The 19,959-nt window shown below is 42.1% G+C and overlaps 1 protein-coding gene across 1 annotated transcript; it reads right to left on the reverse strand.

The window, feature by feature from the left end:
* Window positions 1-1,792: 1,792 nt before the first annotated feature.
* On the reverse strand, window positions 1,793-16,024 carry cox5ba (cytochrome c oxidase subunit 5Ba). Its single transcript, XM_023987455.3, has 4 exons — window positions 15,886-16,024; window positions 15,351-15,421; window positions 2,551-2,650; window positions 1,793-2,365 (listed from the first exon to the last, which is right to left on the reverse strand). Exons 1-4 carry the CDS (start codon window positions 15,980-15,982, stop codon window positions 2,253-2,255), a joined length of 381 nt encoding a protein of 126 aa, XP_023843223.1. The 5' UTR covers window positions 15,983-16,024; the 3' UTR covers window positions 1,793-2,252.
* Between the last annotated feature and the right edge of the window lie 3,935 nt (window positions 16,025-19,959).

Here is a 19,959-nt window from a genome sequence, read left to right on the forward strand (position 1 = left end):
TAATMGGTAGAGGAGATGACAATATAGAAGGACAAGGAATGAGTCCCAAATACACAGGAAAAAATATATATAAAAACACGATGGGTAATTGGGCATCACACCATCCTTTTCTTCCAGTAGCCATGGAAACGCAACTTCATTAGGCTACAGAGGATTATAGCCCCGGGCAAATCACTGACAACCTAAACCTAGACTATTCCCCCTCCACTTAGTAGTGCACTATATGGGGAATGGGGTCATTTAATATAGTGCACTCTGAGGGGGATATGGTGTCATTTAAAAGTTGTGCACTATAGTGAATAAGGTGTCATTTGAAGACAAGCAGTGGGTCAAAGAATCCTCATATTTCCCGCCATCTTGTGGAAGACATCCGTATCAACATARTGTAGGCCTACTGTGAGAATGGAATAACACTAGTGTGACTACCTTAAAACGAAGGAACTCAGACATTCTGATGTTCTGTCCGATACAGAAGTTGTGGAGTCGGACTGAGATGTAGACGTGCTTCAAAACAGCAGTTTCCAAACTAACCAGCTGAACGACTCACTCAAGAMCCTCAGGAATAACTAGGCAGAAGTAGTTTTTTTCCAATGATATCAATCTGCCAGTACGGTTCACTAATTCATAATAAACTGCTTATGGCAGTAGGCAGAGCATGGCATTAGTCATGTAAACACCTTACTTTGCTCATCTTAAAATCGCCACATGGTTCATAATCGAAGTAAGCATACGCTGATTAAAACTTGGTTTTCAGGGCAATTTTGAATGATTACAACATGCAAACACCTTAAATCGCCGTTTCAGCAGTGTATTCTGTCTGTGCATGTAATAGCACCAGCCGACTCGAGTGAGCCTCCCTCTAACGCGAGTGACATGTCCCTACGTTCTATCMGCATCGAACATGTCACCCTCCCTAGGAGAGGGGGTGACCTCGGCAATTTATTGTTAAAACGAGAGGCTGCCTGGAACTTTAATTTCCCTTCGGTCTCACGGTAGATTTTGATCTGAAGCCATTCTTGTGATTTTGCAGGCCTATGTAGCCAAATTGTGTCGATGATCGTATGCTATCCAATTGTTTTTTTTGTATGTTTTCTTYATATATGAGAATTAACCAATGATCTCAGGCCACACCCAGCCATGATTTGTCCCCTGTATGTGTCCTTTGACACCATATAAACTAGTCACCCCGCAGWGTTTGTCATTATACCCCGATGAAGACAGCTTGTCTATCTAAACGTTGGATATTAGGTTATTACGTCTGAACCCCTAGWGTGTGCGGCTCTCCTTTAATTTTTCAWGTGTTCTACTCCGCTAACCAGCACCTCGCCTAAATAGGRGTGCGTTTCTTTCGCTTCTAGATCGAACTCCCAAAAATAACATGGTCGGTCAAGTAGAACCTTTGAGTGGCGATTTTCTGCATTCATCAAAGTCCCATCAGGTAGCCTGACTTCATGTGTCCATGTAAACACGATTATTAGGGAAATTGTTCTTCTTGCAAAATATGTGAACATTTTAAAATCAAACCATTATAGTCATCTGACTACCCACAATAAATCGTATTGTGTGCATGTAACCGTACTCATTATATAGAAAGAATATGGAACATCTGCAGGGAAGCACAGAACTGGGATAATCTGATGGTAAACGGTGTTGGTGACTGGCCACATGTAGCAGAAGCAAGTCATATCGAGAGACTTACAAAACTGTGGTACATATACAGAACATAACACAACCCACCACAAGGGTCCCGCTATCACCACCACAATCTACACTTCACCACTGAAAAAGCAAGAGGAGTTAKGAGTTTATTGGTTTGATAAGAGGGGTAACTGGACCAAGTGTAACATTGTACAGTACATACGTCAACGTAAACTGCTGTTTGAATAGAATTGCTTGAAAAATAACATTGTGTCCCACACTGTAAAGCCTAGGCCTTTGGTACGTTTATAACAATAACTGGTGCTGTAAGCACAGAACGACATTGAGGTCAGATCATCAAGTAGACGCTAGGATGAGARAAAGAAGAATTGGACAGCAAAGAAATCAGAAAAGGAAACCAGAAAGTGCACAGAGAACATTCTAAATTTAGAAACCCCTACTCCCAGTGCAAATACACTTCCTGAAAGAGCATTGTGATTTCTGACATCACTGTCTAACCCCACTTTACCCCATTCTAAAGAAGCTGMAATCTTTCAGAGTGAATGTAAGAGAAAATGTGTGTATGTATATAATAGATAGAGGGTGTATATATTTTAGTGTGGCAGCTCGTGGGGCATCAGTTTGTAGTGGGAGCCACAGGAGGGACAGCGCTGAGCCTCGCCCTGATGAAGCCAGAACCACACCACTGCTGTGTTATCCTCCTCACCTAGAGATGGAGAGAGGGGAAGGGGAGAGAGGGAGAGAAGAGGCAGAGAGTGTTTGAAGGAGAGATTAGATATGAGCAGAGACTACAACAATCAGACAGCCAAGACAAATGAGAGTGGAATYGCTTCTGGCAACAGAAAGCTACCAGACAGCTGTTGAAAGACTAATATGAAGCCAGTCACGTACAGACACAGCCCACAATCCTCTTTGTGGTGATGGAGGGCACCAGATGAGGGTCAGCCTTGGAGCCCGCATACTCCTTGGGTTTCAGCATGCTGTAGGGGTCCTGGAAGGAATTCAAACAAGGCAGGTTCAGTAATAGACTTATACAGTATGAGAGAGTGAACTACAATAAGGGCAAAGCCCACTAAGAAACCTTGTAATGATCRTAGCTAAGTTAGCCAAGTAACATCAAATCATATTTTGTCACATGCTTCGTAAAACAGGTGTAGACTAAGTGAAATGCTTAAATTACCATCGCCTTCTCAATGCAGAGAAAAATAAGAGGAATACACAATAAGTAACGATAACTTAGCTATATACACACAGGGTACCAGTACAGAGTCAATGTGCAGGGGTCCGAGGTAATCAAGGTAGATACAAAAGTATCCTTCAAACTAGTGGATTTGGCTATTTCAGCCACACCCGTTGCTGACAGGTGTATACAATCAAGCACACAAGCACACAGCCACCCAATCTCCATAGGACAAACTTTGACCGTAGAATGGCCTTACTGAAGAACTGACTTTCAACGTGGCACCGTCATAGTATGCCACCTTTTCAACAAGTCAGTTTGACAAATATCTGCCCTGCTAGAGKTGTCCCGGTCAACTGTAAGTGCTGTTATTGTGAAGTGGAAACGTCTAGGAGCAAAAATGGCTCCGCCACAAAGTGGTAGCCCACACTAGCTTGTTCTCTGGAGTGAGGAATCACGCTTCATCAGCTGGCAGTGATGTGGACACCGAGGAACTTGAAGCTCTCAACATGCTCCACTACAGCCTCGTCGATGTGGATGGGGGCGTGCTCGGCCATCCGTTTCCTGTAGTCCATGATCAGCTCCTTTGTCTTGCTGACATTAAGGGAGATGTACAGTGAGGGGGGAAAAGTATTTGATCCCCTGCTGATTTTGTACATTTTCCCACTAACAAAGAAATGATCAGCCTATAATTTTAATAGGTTTATTTGAACATTTAGCTTAAAATGTTGAAAAGCTATTATGTGATTTCTTCACATTTTAAGCGCAGCAATGCGCACATGGTAGTAGGCTATAAGCCTATGAGGTCAACTTTTGTACTATTAGGGATAGTAGATTGACATAGGCTTTGCTTTTCGTTAGGGCTACTCATCTTGTTGGCTGATGAAAATTAGGCTAAATATGGAAACCTCTAACATTTTCAATATGGGCGTCGGAATTTAATTGAATTGTAGCCGACTTATGAGTTGAAATGCATTGGTTCCAATCTGAAGGAGCCAAGTGAATGAGGGGCTTCGGAGCACGGCAGCCGGGAATTACAATTATTATATTCAGCCCAAGGCCACAAAAGGCATGGATTTTTTTAGAGGGCATTACGGTCACACAAGGGGGATGCTGCCGGGAAATTCAAGGGTCGGTGAAAATATTATCAAGTGCTTGTCAAATTGRGAATGAGCGTGATGGTGTGCAGCTCAACACAGAACAGCTGCATGTGCGCACTTCCTTTGAAATCGTTTGGAGAAAATATCCTTTCTATTTTATTCAGCTATGTTCAATTGTATCCCTCATACTATAAACTTAAAAATGTATGCCATGGAATTCTAAGCAAATCTTGTCTGCTAAATTAACTKCCGTAGCCGACAGCCATGTGGCATAGCCATATCAGGGCCTAACATAAGGACAACTCCGCATGCTATTCTGTTCTTCTGAATTGTACTACATTTTCTTCAAATTATGTTTCTTTAGACCTGTGTAAAATAATGGATTTATTGTGATGGTGTAGAATATTTGACATCGATTTATTAGTTTTAAATGTAGATGTTCCAAAAAGGTCTGTGTCAGTAGCTTGTAGGCTATGCYTGGAAGCCAGGAGATACTAAACATGTTTATGTTAATTAACGGTCAATTACCGTGAGACAATCACCGGCTGACAAAAGTGTGTGACCGCCACAGCCCTAGCCCTGCAACATCTGACGAGCATCAGAGCCGGCGTAGTAAGATTCAATCTTAGTCCTGTGTAGACACTGTCTGTTTGATGGCTCTGAGGTCGTAGCAGGATTTCTTATAAGCGGTCGGATTWGTGTCCCTCTACTTGAAAGCGGCAGCTCTTGACTTAAGCTCAAGGCAGATGTGGCCTGTAATCCATGGCTTCTGGTTGGGATATGTACGTACGGTCACCGGGGACGACGCCGTTGATGCACTTAAAACCCTTAGCCTATAAACTTACACAGCCCCATGGAAATCTAAGTAACATAAAATCCCCATCAAAATTTGTCTGTTAAGCTAGAGAGATGTTGTTTTTGCGTCTCAATCCAAAACATCCACTGATATCGCCCTTTCCGGTGAAAGATGGCAGAGCTTGAGCGATCTTCTCACAAAAATGTCTGTAGTGTCCAAACGGTTTGGCCTACAAAGTGTAATGACCACTACTGAACCACTTCAGCTCTAGGATGCCCACAAACCTCATGATGGTTAAAAAAAAAGAAGTATATAATGAGATATTTTAGGCACTAAACTAAGGGGATAAATACATGTAAAAAAATATATATATAATAATAATCCTGATCTTTCTTATACATCTCTCATATATAGGACACTTCAGAACAAACTTCCTTTGGATTTTTTGGGGGACTTATTCAACGCGTTTCTATTGGCTAATAGCAGTAATGCCAAATTCAATGTTTCATCCAATAATTTATATCTTTATACCTTAAGGAGTCTTAAAATTAAAACCGATCCTTGGTAAGACCAAAACAAATCCATATTTTAGCTTACAACAACCCCCCCTGGCTTAGACTTGAGGGTTAATGAAGCCAGTGACTTATCTTGTAAACTCGTCAATGTTTTCAGATGAATCACAGAACATATTCGTCTGTTAGCGAAAGTCCTGTAGCTTAACAGCCGCTTCATGTGACCACTTTTGTATTGAGCGTTTCACTGGTAATTCCTGTTTGAGTTTTTGCTTATAAGCAGAAAACGAGAGGATAGAGTTATGGTCAGGTTTTCCAAATGGCGTGCGAGAGCTTTGTATGAGTCTCTGTGTGGAGTAAAGGTGATCTAGAGTTGTTTCACCGCTAATTGTACAGGTTACATGCTGGTAGAAATGAGCTAAAAAAAACTGATTTCAGTTTTTCTTCAAATAAAATCACCGGCCACCAGGAGGACAGAGTTATGGTTAGATTTGCCAAAGGGAGGTAAATATCAGACCAGGGCAAATGCTGACAGACAGAGAGCCAGATGGGAGAAGGAGAAAGAGTCGAAGATCACTGTCAAACTGATAGAGTGTGACCTAGCTGCCAAACTGACAAAATACCAGCCGTTTTACCTCAACACAAGCCCTTAACTCAAATTCCATTGCATTACATTGGGCCATTGGACGTCCCCTTTAGCCTTTTTTTAATTTATTTGATTGAATATCCGAAACATACAATATACTTGCAGTGAAGCCGCTCAACAACTACACACCAGTCATCCAACAGACTCCCATTTAGAGCGACACAGAAGCATCCAGGGTCAATGCCCTGCTCAGGGGCACATTGACAGATCTCCCACCAGCCCAAAAAACATGAACCCGAACTCGCCAAGATTCCCCCCTACAGTTTCCCAATAGCTGTCCATCAACCATCCGAGACCACTCCCACAGTCCCCACCCCAAGAAGAAAAAATAAAAATACAAATAATTCCATTCCACAACAAAATGAACTAAAGAGGAAAAAGAGAAGAAAAACAACAGAATGCAAAGAAATTTAAAAAATAAAGGACATCAAGGACAACTGATCAGAACAGCAATGCCAACTAAATATGTTTGAGTGCATGTCTGGCACTATTACGTGTGTGTCCGTGTATTTGAATTGGAGTGTGTGTACAAACACCTGCACGGCATCAGCCTCAGGCAAACCTGCATTAGCTGTAAAAATACTGACCCTCAATGTCATTTAAAACATACTTTTTACTTTGACCATCATTCTCTCTCGCACAGCAACTCAACTCCCATCTATCTCTGCTGGCCACCCTCTTCGGATTTCTAAGGAAGTCGCAAGTTTACATACACCTTAGACAAATACATTTAGATGCAGTGTCACAATTTCTGACATTTAATCCTAGTAAAAATCCCCTGTCTTCGGTCAGTTAGGATCACCACTTTACTTTAAGAATGTGAAATGTCAGAATAATAGTAGAGAGAATTATTTATTTCAGSTTTTTTTCTTTCATCACATTCCCAATGGGTCAGAAGTTTACATACACTCAATTAGTATTTGATAGTATTGCCTGGCTTTTTTGTTGTTTTGAAGCAGTGGCTTCTACCTTGCTGAGCGGCCTTTCAGGTTGTGTCGATGTAGGACTCGTTTTACTGTGGATATAGATACTTTTGTACCTGTTTCCTCCAGCATCCTCACAAGGTCCTTTGCTGTTGTTCTGGGATTGAGTTGCACTTTTCACACCAAAGTATATTAATCTCTAGGAGACCGAACGAGTCTCCTTCCTGAGCGGTATGATGGCTGCGTGTTCCCATGGTGTTACTACTTGCGTACTATTGTTTGTACAGATGAACATGGTACCTTCAGGCATTTGGAAATTGCTCTCAAGGATGAACCAGAATTGTGGAGGTCTACAATTTTTTTCTGAGGTCTTGGCTGATTTCTTTTGATTTTCCCATAATGTCAAGCAAAGAGGCACTGATTTTGAAGGTAGGCCTTAAAATACATCCACAGGTACACCTCCAATTGACTCAAATGATGTCAATTAGCCTATCAGAAGATTCTAAAGCAATGACATTTTTTGGGCAGCCAGACCAGTTCCCTACCCCCTCCCGCTGCTGCCTCCATTTTTGGGGTAATGCTGTAATCTATTGGTTGCACTCTTGGATTGAGCAGACCTTCTCGTACAATTCTGGTAACTCCATGAAGGACATAACACTACCATCCCAATATCATTTAAGAACAAAAGTACCCTTTCCCATAAATACAGGTATTTTATCAACCAGCACATTTGAGTTCAGCCATAATATTTGTGCTCTCTTTTAAGGGGGATGAAATTGAAATTGTAGCCAGCGCTGCAATGCTTGTTTGAAAAAGAGATACTTTTTTCAAAGTATCATTTTCAATCAATAGAACATGAGACAAAAAGGCACATTTTAAACAATGGATGAGCTTTTCTTGGTAATCTACTTGAGAACCATTTAGGGTTGAAGTAAAACTTTTGAATAAGTGAAGCTTTTAGAGAAAGGTTTAGTGCTTTCATATTTAATAATCTCAACCCACCCAATTCATATTCATTATATAGATAGGCACGCTTTATTTTGTCTGGTTTAGCGTCCCAGAAAGCAAAATTTGTTTTGCTCATATGATCTGAAAAACAAATCATCAGGAGTAGGCAGCACCATAAGTGAGTAAACTGATATGACTAAGGAGTTATCAGGGCAATTTCTCCATAAAGACAGGTATTTACCTCTCCATGGTTGCAGGATCTCATCTATTTTTACAAGTTTTCTATTGAAATTCATTGTGGAGAGCTAATTTTTATATTTTGTGATATGAATAACAAGTATGTCTATTTCAGCATCAGCCCATTTTATAGGTAAACTGCATGGTAATGTAAAAGTTGTATTTTTTTAAAGATCCAATACATAATATTGTACACTTCTCAATTAGGTTTTAGTCCAGAAAAGTTATCTAGATCTTCAAATGAGACATTGCAGGGATCTAGCTTGCGGACTTAATATAAAAGTCGTGAGTCGTCAGCATATATGGACACCTTTGTTTTTAAGCCTTGGATTTCTAATCCTCTAATGTTATTGGATCTGATTTTAATAGCTAATATTTCGATGGCCATAATGAATAGATATGTGACAGCGGACACCCTTGTTAAACTCCTCTTTACAATTCAAAACTCTGAGAAGTAGCCATTATCTACTATTTTACACCTGGGGTTGCTATACATTATTATTACCCATTTTCTAAGAGAATCACCTAAATTGAAAAAAATCCAGGCATTTATAAATAAAATCCAGTCTTACTTTATCAAATGCCTTTTTAAAATCCGCTATAAATACCAGGCATGGGGTCTTAGATGTTTCATGATGTTCTATTATTTCTAGTAGTTGTCGTATCTCCAATGTATCATCCATGTAAAAAAAAATAATAATAAAAAACCTGTCTGATCAGGATGAACAATACCTGGTAAAACCCTTTTTTTTATTTTTTATTCTGAGTGCTATGCATTTCGCTAGTATTTTTCAATCACAACATTGAAGTGTAAGGGGCCTCCAGTTTTGTTTTGTTTTGATAGACGGCAAATATAAAGACCCAGTCTGTCTTGTTTTAATAGAGAAATCAAACCTTCCTGCTGAGTACATGACAGACTACCATTTCTATAGGAGTAGTTAAAACAAAGCTAACAAAAATGTAGCTTTTAGTATATCAAAAAATGCTTGATATACCTCTACCAGCATGCCATCAAGCCCTGGGGTTTTTCCAGACAAAGGATTTAATGGCCTCAACAAGTTATTCCTCTAATTTGGCCTTCGCACTGATCTTTCTGTACATTTGTTAATWTTCCATTTTTTATATTATTTGGAAAGAATTCCTTACCGTAATCTTCATTCAGTGGGAGAAAATGAGACGGAAAAGAGAACATCTGCKTAAAATATTTAGCTTCCTCTTAAAATATKATTCGGAGAATCATAGTTGACTCCGTCTTCCCTTGTTAGTCTTGTCTCTTTAGACAGAAACTGCTTTTTTAAATGATTGATACATATGGAATTGAATGACCTCTGAGGGTACATTTAAAAAGGTTTCCTAAACAATACGGGGGATTGCTTAACCTATGTTATACTGGAAAAATTCTATTATAAATTATTTTGTCTTATTTCTAACTAAGTTTTCCTCCAGTAAACTTTGATTAAATTTCCAATAACCCCGTCCACGTGGAAATTCTATAAGAGTTATGAGAAGGCCAATTAGATGATGATCCGATCGCATTCTGTCTCCTATTAAAAAACTTTAATGCAAAATAGAAAGAGACAAGAAACTAGCTCGATTAAGTCTACTCTATCGTGCATTTTTTAGTCTACAAATATACACTATTTCTAATGTGTCCATAATATTTGTGATTTCCTGAAGGGCACGGCAATGACAGTTTATAGAGTGACTTCCTTTACGGTCCATTGTGGTACTTAACACRGTTATAGTCTCCTACCATAATGATTTGACCATTTGTTGCCTGTAAGTTCAATAAATTGGTTTAAATGTTTTCGAAGTAGTATGGATCATCCTGATTTGGACCATCTAGATTAATGAGCCAAATCTCTTATTCGTCCACTTTCATATTCAAAAAGATCCACCTTCCTTGCAAATCATCCCTGACTATTTGCACATTCAGATCTACATTTTTGTTGATATTAATTATCACACCTTTTGAGATCCTTRGTCCATGACAGAAAATTATTTCATCACCCCATTTCTTTTCCCACACAACTTCATCTAAGGATGCAGTGAGTTTCCTGTAAACAGTATTTTATATTCCTTTTCGCCATGTAAAAAGTGATCTTTTTTAATAATCTGCTAAACCGTTACAATTATAACTGGCTATACTTATTTCACCCCCTTACCATACCTAGATACTATTCTCACTCTAAATTGACCATAATTATTGCTTGTAAAGTTACTGCCATCAGAGGTATTATGACGGTCAAAATTAAAGCTTTCAAATGTCTGATATTTAGAATTCAAGAAATAGGTTCTAGCCATATTTGTTTTAAAAGCACAATTGTTGCACGACTGTACCTAACCATAAARATCAATGCCTTTCTTAAAATCAATACACAGAAGTATATATTTTTAAACCTGCATATTTAGCTAAAAGAATTCCAGGTTAGCAGGCAATATTAACCAGGTGAAATTGTGTCACTTCTCTTGCGTTCATTGCACGCAGAGTCAAGGTATATGCAACAGTTTGGGCCGTCTGGCTCATTGCGAACTAATTTACCAGAATTTAATGTAATTATGACATAACATTGAAGGTTGTGCAATGTAACAGGAATATTTAGACTTATGGATGCCATCCGTTAGATAAAATACAGAACGGTTCCGTATTTCACTGAAAGAATAAACGTTTTGTTTTCGAGATGATAGTTTCCGGATTCGACCATATTAACGACCTAAGACTGGCATTTCTGTGTGTTATTATGTTATAATTAGGTCTATGATTTGATTGAGCAGTCTGACTGAGCGATGGTAGGCACCAGCAGGCTCGTAAGCATTCATTCAAACAGCACTTTCGTGCGTTTTGCCAGCAGCTCTTCGCAATGCTTCAAGCATTGCACTGTTTATGACTTCAAGCTTATCAACTCCCGAGATTAGGCTGGTGTAACTGATGTGAAATGGCTAGCTAGTTAGCAGGGTGCGCGCTAATAGCGTTTCAAACGTCACTCGCTCTGAGACTTGGAGTAGTTGTTCCCCTTGCTCTGCATGGGTAACGCTGCTTCGAGGGTGGCTGTTGATGTGTTCCTGGTTCAAGCGAGGAGAGGGACGGAAGCTATACTGTTACACTGGCAATACTAAAGTGCCTATAAGAACATCTAATAGTCAAAGGTATATGAAATACAAATCGTATAGAGAGAAAAAGTCCTATATCTCCTATAATTACTACAACCTAAAACTTCTTACCTGGGAATATTGAAGACTCATGTTAAAAGGAACCACCAGCTTTCATATGTTCTGAGCAAGGAACTTAAACGTTAGCTTTCTTACATGGCACATATTTCACTTACTTTCTTCTCCAACACTTTTTGTGTTTTTGCATTATTTAAACCAAATAGAACATGTTTCATTATTTATTTGAGGCTAAATTGATTTTATTGATGTATTATATTAAGTTAAGTGTTCATTCAGTATTGTTGTAATTGTCATTATTACAAATACATTTCTAAAAAGAAAAAAAAGGAAAAATTGGCCGATTAATCGGTATCGGCTTTTTTTGATCCTCGGCGTTGAAAAATCATATTTGGTCGACCTTTAGTACAAATGTATTCTGTACAATATGTTATTATTCCCCAATGCCCCTATTCTGACAACTTCTCCCTGCTTGTTGTCTACATGTTTATATATGTTTACAAGTACATAAAGAAACAAGAAACATAAAATTATAAAACAGATCGACAGAGGTGAGAGAGGAAGAAAGGGAGTGAGAAGAGAGCGAGATAAGGTGTGTATGTACAAGCGAAAATGTAATTGAGTAAGTATGTTCATATCCACTTCATTGTGTTCAGATATTTTTACAGTTCCCATACTTTTTTCATACCCTGAAGTCCCTGTAGAATTTAGTACAGCCATGGTGTTATGGAGCCGTCACGGGAATAGCGGTCCATCTATAAAGAGTTTGTCCACAATGAGAAAGGCTCGCTTACCCTTCTCCCTCAGTTGTCTCTGTACCGGATACAGTCTCTTACTACGTTCGTTTATCTCCCATGGAAATTGGTCATTGAGACCGAATGTGTCCCTTTAAGCTCCCTTCCCCTGACTTTGATCAGCTCCTTTTGTTGGTAGTGTTCAAATTTTTTCAGGTTAAAGTTAATTTGTGAGGTAGTTGGATCTTTCCATGATGGAGTATGTTGTTCCTCCATGACGTAAAGCTGTTGGTACTCGTCTATTCCCCTCAGGATCTCCTTAGATTCCAGGTTTGCTTTTACTGCAACCAGTTTTCTGAAAAGATAACAATGAGTCTTTCCCACAACAGGTATCTGTAGTACAGCCAGCTAGTACTCGTGGAACCCATGCAAAAACACGTTTGGTATTCGTATTTAATTAATAGCCGTTTCATTTTAATCAAAACTAACAAACCGAGTGTTTTCCAGCATACAGTGTTCAGCTGCGCACTCTGACGTCACCTTGCAGAGTTGGCCTTTATTTTTTGATGCACATCAGTTCTAGCGTGTTAATATGCTTTATGGAAAAATGTCCCGACGCTCCCCCAATGCTCTGTCTAAACGCAAATACACCTTGCACCCGATAGTTTGAAACATTTGGAACTTATAAAAAACTTTTTTTTTTTTTAAATAGCAATTCCGCCACTGTTTGGGAGCACTTGCGGGGGCTGCATGCTACACCACCGCTTATAACTATAAGAAATCTAAGATGTCAAATAAATTATATCCAGCTCCAACTATGCATTTAGTTTGCCAACTAGATGTCAATATTAATCTTCTTGGTTACAGCAGAGACATTCAACCCCCTCCTAAATCAAGATCCCTGTTGCCTAAATTGTTTTGTGCGTCAAGTTTTTTAAATAACATTTGTTTTTAGAAATAGCTCCCCTTGCTCACACATTCGTTAATACCCTATACCCGGTATGGTATGACGGTATAATGACCCTAGTTTCTAGGCCAAGGGAGGGTCTCTTTTTTTGCTCTTCACGGCACCGTGAAGCTTATAGCACTTTCATTTTTTAACTTGACGATTTGGGCTCCCGAGTGACGCAGCGGTCTAAAGCACTGCATCTCAGTGCAAGAACCAGTCCCTGGTTCAAATCCAAGCTGTTTCACATCCGGCCGTAATTGGGAGTCCCATAGGGCAGCGCACAACTGGCGGTACAAGAATATTTTGAAGATAAATACACAACGCAGAGGATGACAGGACTAAAGACAAGAGTACTAAACTAAATAATGGTCAATAGGGAATTGTCAATGTAAATAGTTGGTCTTCAGTTCAACAGCTGTTTAGAATCTGTGGAATGTCACTCCTGAACTCAGAGCTACGTTCTGTACATCGAGTCTGGGCCAGGATAATTGTTATTTGGTCATTGGCCCAGTTGTACTGCAAGGACTTCTGATTGGTCAACCCCAGGCTAGGGTGGGGTTATAAGTGGCATCCTGTCCTTTGTTCTGTGGAGAAAAACTGAGGACAGGGAAGACTGAAGTCCACTTTGCAGCATAGCATCTGATTTGTCCTTCTCAAATAAATATATTTTCTCCACCTGATTTGCTTTGGGGTCAGTGTTATTGAAGAATAACATCAATTGCTAACACCGGTGTAGTCCGTCATTGTAAATAAGAATTTGTTCTTAACCAACTAGCCTAGTTAATTTTTTCATTTAAGTTAAAGGTCTACCAGATTTTATTTTTTTTCAACATAGAAATGCCTAATTTGCACATATGTTGACACTGGTATTGTGCTGGATGAGATAATGAAAATGAGGTTGAAACATGGTGGAGTTGCCCATTAACTTTCATATGAACAAGATCAAATGTTCCAGATACAAAAGATAAACTTACTGTATGCAGTTTATCAAAGTTGTTTTGAGTAAAGGCATCAGCATGCCTCAGTTTGGCTTGCCGTCAGCCAAAGTCAGCCAGGCGAACAAGTGTGTTCGCACACTCCCGTAAAAGACCTTTGCTTCAAAAAAATGACAAAAAGCAACAATAGTAAGGTTTGTCCATTTTGAGATGCCCTAGCTTCCTCAAAATAGTCAGAATTAATCTAAGAAACCTCAAGAATTCTGTCAATACTTTGACGTTTTTGCAGAGATCTTAGTCGTGCAATTTTACATCCAAGATGTTTGGTGCAGTATTTCTAAATGTCAATGTGCATGAAAACAAGTAGTCTTTCGTTGAATTGAAGATTTTCCTGAGACTTCGGCATGTCTCAAGAAAAAAACTATTTGCCCCAAAAAACCTCAGCGAAGCCCAAAACGAACATAAACATCAAAATGTCATCCAAATATGCACAAACTCTTCCGAACTGTATCGGCTGGGATGCATGCAGACGCCTTAACACCTGCTTCCGGCCGGAAACGTGGAATGGTCCAATGGAAATGCGAGTGCATTGTGAGAAGATGTGTCGTACCTTGGCTGGAGGCTGTGTTAAAGCCAGGTGCAACTTTGCTAAACTGCGTACATTAAGTGCATCRTTTGTACTWTAAAAATATAATTTCTCACTGGTATGAAAATTAAGTCCAAAGGTTTGCAAAAAGCCAGGATTAACATGTCTAACTAGTGATATACATATTATTCCCAGAGTCCATGTTTTATAGTAGTTAAGTTTGAATAGAACGTGCAACCTTACTTCTCCCCCCCCCCCCATTCTATTGATTAACACGATAGCGGTACAAGTGATTGACAAATAAGTGTTGCGTTTCGGCCACCCCCATATCAAAATGCATCACTCAAATGTAGCTGGCTGTCTTCAGTAACTTGTCTTCTAACGAGTGGTGTAAACAACATTTCCAGTTTCCATGTGTTTTTTTAGTTGTGTTAGTTTCAACAGCGCATACTAATTCATGAGTGATTTATCTCCACTTGTCAAAACATGGGGATTGGTGCAAATCCAGTTCATAAGGTGCTCTAAAAAATAAACAATAATATGATGACTAATGTAGCACATGCATGTGTAGGTAACACATTTGATGTTTAGGTTTTAAATATATCATGAACTGGTTCAGCATATTCATTGATTTAAACTGACCTTTGTTTTGACATTGGTCTATTTATCAAAGGTTGTTGTCAACAGGATGTAGCGACAGAGTCATTTTCAACCTGTTATAGGAATGTACCTTTAAAACGTTCAACTAACTTCCAAAAGTATTCTACTTAATTATGAACAAAACTGCTTAATGATTACAAAAACGTGATGTGATTTTTTTTATTTTGATGATCTACCAGAAATCATAAATAAACTGATTAGACTTACCCTGGCCTTGGGTTCTCGAGAGCTACATCAACGCTAGCGTTCTAACGTTAGTTAGTGCAATACACCTGACGTTAAAATATTATTACAAATATTCCAAAATCTTGACGTACCGCGCCCTGTTGGGCAGCCTTCATAACGATCTTCTCCAGACCAGTGGCCTGCTCCTCGTCGGTGGGGATGCCTGAAAACATGTAATCATCAGTGTTTGCTAGCAAGCTTAGCTAACTAGCTTATCAGCTAGCTGAAGTGATTGGAATTAGCTAGCCAGCTAGCAAAATTAGCACTGGGCTACTTTCGCGCTAACCACACTCAATAATAAAGTCGACACTAAGCTAGATGGCTAATGCACCATCTTTGGCTAAGGTAGCTATAAAGACAAAATAGCTCAATATAGAACATGGAAAAATGTACATCTGCTCAGTTAGCTACTTCATGTGAACAAAAAACGGACGACATAAAAAAAATATATATATATTTTGTTACAAGGAACATTTTATGACAGCCATCTAATACTATACTGTTAGCTAGCTCTGATAAATAGGATAGCTAGCCTTGCMCCATTGCCTGGCATCGTCTGTCCTTGGCATGACATCAAATATGCCTAATATGATGCTTCTGCCCAAAAACTCAACATTACCGACTCACCTCCAGCAGCCATGCCGCGGGTGAGAATAGGGACCGGGGCSGCCCGGCAAGTTGTAGCGGCCCTGATGGACGATCGGAGCAGTAACCTTGCAGCCATTTCTCCTTCTGGTCGAAAATACAACTGGCAGCACGCTGATGACGTTAAATATTTTTACCTTCTTCTTCTTCTTCTTCTTCTTTGGAAGTTAATTGGCGGATCGCATCCAACTTTTAGGTGCACACACCGCCACCTACTGTACTAGTGTGTGATGCCATTCACGGCCTACCTACATRATATTCTTAGATACAATAAATCAAAATTGGMGAAAAGGAAAATTACCATASCACCTATTAGTACTCTATAAAAAAACACCACCCATTRCACTATTTAACCCTATCTAGTCCTTCTCCAGACCAATGGTCTGAGGGGACATACCACTACCACTCAACATCTCCTGCAGCTGTTCTGCAGTAAATCTTCGRAATCTCAAGTACTTCTCTGCCGCTGCCACTACAACCTCTATTTTCTGTGACTTTCAATTAATTTCTGCTGTACAATTAACAACCATAGCTATAAATGCTAAAAAGCCCATGTTACTGAAGCACATATTATTCCCATTACTCTCTCTTGATCTCTGCCTACTCASAGGAATCCTCTCACGATCTTTCACCCTGTACCCATCTTCCTCTAACACTATTCATTGCTTCGGCATACAACACTTTCTGTACTACTCTAACCCTGGCAACCTCAATCTGCCTTTCTATCACCGGACATCTCAAATCTCCTGCCCCATGATCACCCCCACAACTAACACACACAACTTTCTCCACCGATACCGCACTTTCCTTCGTCTCATGCCCTCCTGCACACTTCTCACATCTAGGCATCTCCCTCCTACACACTGCTGCAATATGCCCATAACCTTGACACCTACAACACTGTAATATTTTTGGGACATTAACTCTCACAGGATAACTGACACTTCCCACCGTGACCTTATCTGGTAACAACTCTGCATCAAAACACAGCATGACAGATGTCTTCTCCTTTTCCTCACCGGATCTACGTCTCATCAAGCGGTGGACGTCACAAACACAGAGAATCTTCCATTTCAACTYCTCCTCTTCAACACTTTATGCCACCCTTGTTATCACTCCATTCAAKGGCGCCCGGAGAGAAAAGTTCCTGCCTTTCTAGGGTGTTTTCCTAGCCAACGTGCTGAATTCTTCTGTATAAGCACTTTGTGACAGATACTAATGTAAAAAGGGCTTCATAAATACATTTGATTGATTGATCACTATTCCACTACCTTGTCCCTACCTGATCCGCTCAAAACACCTTGTAACTCTTCTGCAGTAAAATGTCATACACCCAAGTACTTCTCTGCAGATAACATCACAAAATCTATCCTCTGTGATTTACGTTCTATTCCCACGATACTGTTGACAACCATGACCATGAACGCCAAAAAAACCAACCTTACTGAAATACATGTTAATCCTATCACTCTATTGATCTCAGCCTACTCACAGGGATACTCTTAAGACCCCTCACACTCTACTACTCTCCTTTCTCTCACAGTACACCTCTGATCTCCAGCACCATGGGTTTAGCACCTACAGCACCTACAGTTTACAKACAACTTTTTCCACTGATACCACACATTCCTTTGTCTCATGTCCAACTGCACATTTCTCACATCTAGGAATTTCCCTCCTACACACTGCTGCCACATGACCATAAGCTTGACACCTAAAACATCGTAATGGGTTCGGGACAAAAGCTCTCACGGGATAACTGACATCCTAAATTGACTATTTGGTAAAAACTCTGCATCAAAACTCAGTAGTACAGACATCTTAAACTTCTGTTGGCCCTCAACACTTAATSCCACTCCAGTTATCACTCCTTTCAACGGCACCCTGCTCCGGGAAGGAAAGCAAGTCACAGTTCTTGTCCCCAGTCGCATGGTGSGGAGAGCACGCTCCCTCTGAACAGCAGAAACGCAAAAAACCTACATGATTCCACCGACCCAACCTCTTCTCCACCCAACCTGGCACCACATATGGATCAGCCAGAAGACAAGGATCCATTCTCTCCAAAAAATCTCACTCKCACTCGGCCAAAAAAGATCTTTATCACCATCTGGACGATGCTCAAACTCAGCGGTCTTCACCGCACATGCCGCCGCAGTTGATTCATCATCACTCTAGTCCTGTTCAACTTCCTTCTGCAGCACTCCATACTCTTAATATTTTGTACTTTCTTCCTTTTTTCCTGCCCACCTTCTTACCAACCTCTATGGGTTCCTTCGACTCCATCTCCAAATCCGACAATGTCACTACCGTCGTATAAATAATTGGACCAAGGCGCAGCGTGAGTAGAGTTCCACATTTTAATGATAGTGAAACTTCCAAAACAACAATGAAAAATGTAGCGCACATATGCACTCATACAAAACAATATCCCACATCGCAGGTGGGAAAAAGGACACACTAAGAATGATCCCCAATTAGAGGTAACGATTATCAGCTGCCTCCAATTGGGAACCATACACACACACCAACATAGAAACACAATACCTAGAAACCCCCTCAGTCACGCCCTGACCTAAAACACCATAGAGAACCCCGAGGGCTCTCCATGGTCAGGGAGTGACAGTACACCCCCCCCCCCCCCCCCCCCCTGAAACTAGATGGGAGGGTTAGGTGGGCAACTAGCGTCGGTGGCGGCTCCTGCGGGACATAGCACCCGCTCAGACTGCAGATCCGGCCATGAAGCCAGGTGAACGCTGTGCCCGGACTGGGCACCGGCGCAGCGGAAGGCTCCGGCCATGGAGCGGGACCGGACGCCGCGCCTGGACTGGGCACCGGCGCAGAGGAAGGCGCCGGCCATGGAGCGGGACTGGACGCCAGGCCTGGACTGAGCACCGGCGCAGAGGAAGGCTCCGGCCATGGAGCGGGACTGGACGCCTGCCAGACTGAGCACCGGCGCAGAGGAAGGCTCCGGCCATGGAGCGGGACTGGACGCCAGCCTGGACTGAGCACCGGCGCAGAGGAAGACTCCGCCATGGAGCGGGACTGGACGCCGTGCCTAGACTGAGCACCGAGGAAGGCTCCGGCAATGGAGCGGGATGGACGGCTGGACTGAGCACCGGCGCAGAGGAAGGCTCCGGCCATGGAGCGGGACTGGACGCCTGGACTGAGCACCGCGCGCAGAGAAGGCTCCGGCCATGGAGCGGGACTGGACGCCTGACTGAGCACCGGCGCAGAGGAAAGACTCCGGCCATGGAGCGGGACTGGACGCCGTGCCTGACTATGCACCGAGGAAGGCTCCGGCAATGGAGCGGGACTGGACGCCTGGACTGAGCACCGGCGCAGAGGAAGCTCCGGCCATGGAGCAGGAATGGCCGTCGGGCCTGGACTGAGCACCGGCGCAGGAGAAGGCTCCGGCCATGGAGCGGGACTGGACCCCGTGCCTGGACTGGGCATCGGCGCAGTGGAAGGCTCCGGCCATGGAGCGGGACTGGACGCCTGGGACTGAGCACCGGCGCAGAGGAAGGCTCCGGCCATGGAGCAGGACTGGACGTCGTGCCTGGACTGAGCACCGGCGCAGGAGAAGGCTCCGGCCATGGAGCGGGACTGYACCCCGTGCCTGGACTGGGCATCGGCGCAGTGGAAGGCTCCGGCCATGGCACCGGCGCAGGAAGCTCCGGGCCGTGGACCATCACTGGAGGCTCCGGACCGTATACCGTCACTGGAGGCCCTGAATTGTGAACCGTCGCTGTTAGCTCTGGTCTGTGAACCGTCGCTGGAGGTTCCGGGCTGTAGAGCGTCTCTGGAGACTCCGGACTGTACACACGCACTGGTGGACGAGTGCAGGGAGCCGGCACAGGACGTACCGGGCTGGGAAGGCGCACTGGAGGCCTGGTGCGTGGAGCCGGCACAGGTTGCACCGGACTGATGACACGCTCCTCAGGGCGAGTGCGGGTAGCCGGCACAGGACGTACCGGATTGGGGAGGCGCACTGGAGGCCTGGTGCGTGGAGCCGGCACAGGTTGCACCGGAATGATGACACGCTCTTCAGGGCAAGTG

The sequence above is a fragment of the Salvelinus sp. IW2-2015 genome, linkage group LG5, assembly GCF_002910315.2.
Source record: "Salvelinus sp. IW2-2015 linkage group LG5, ASM291031v2, whole genome shotgun sequence".
Lineage (NCBI taxonomy): Eukaryota > Metazoa > Chordata > Actinopteri > Salmoniformes > Salmonidae > Salvelinus > Salvelinus sp. IW2-2015.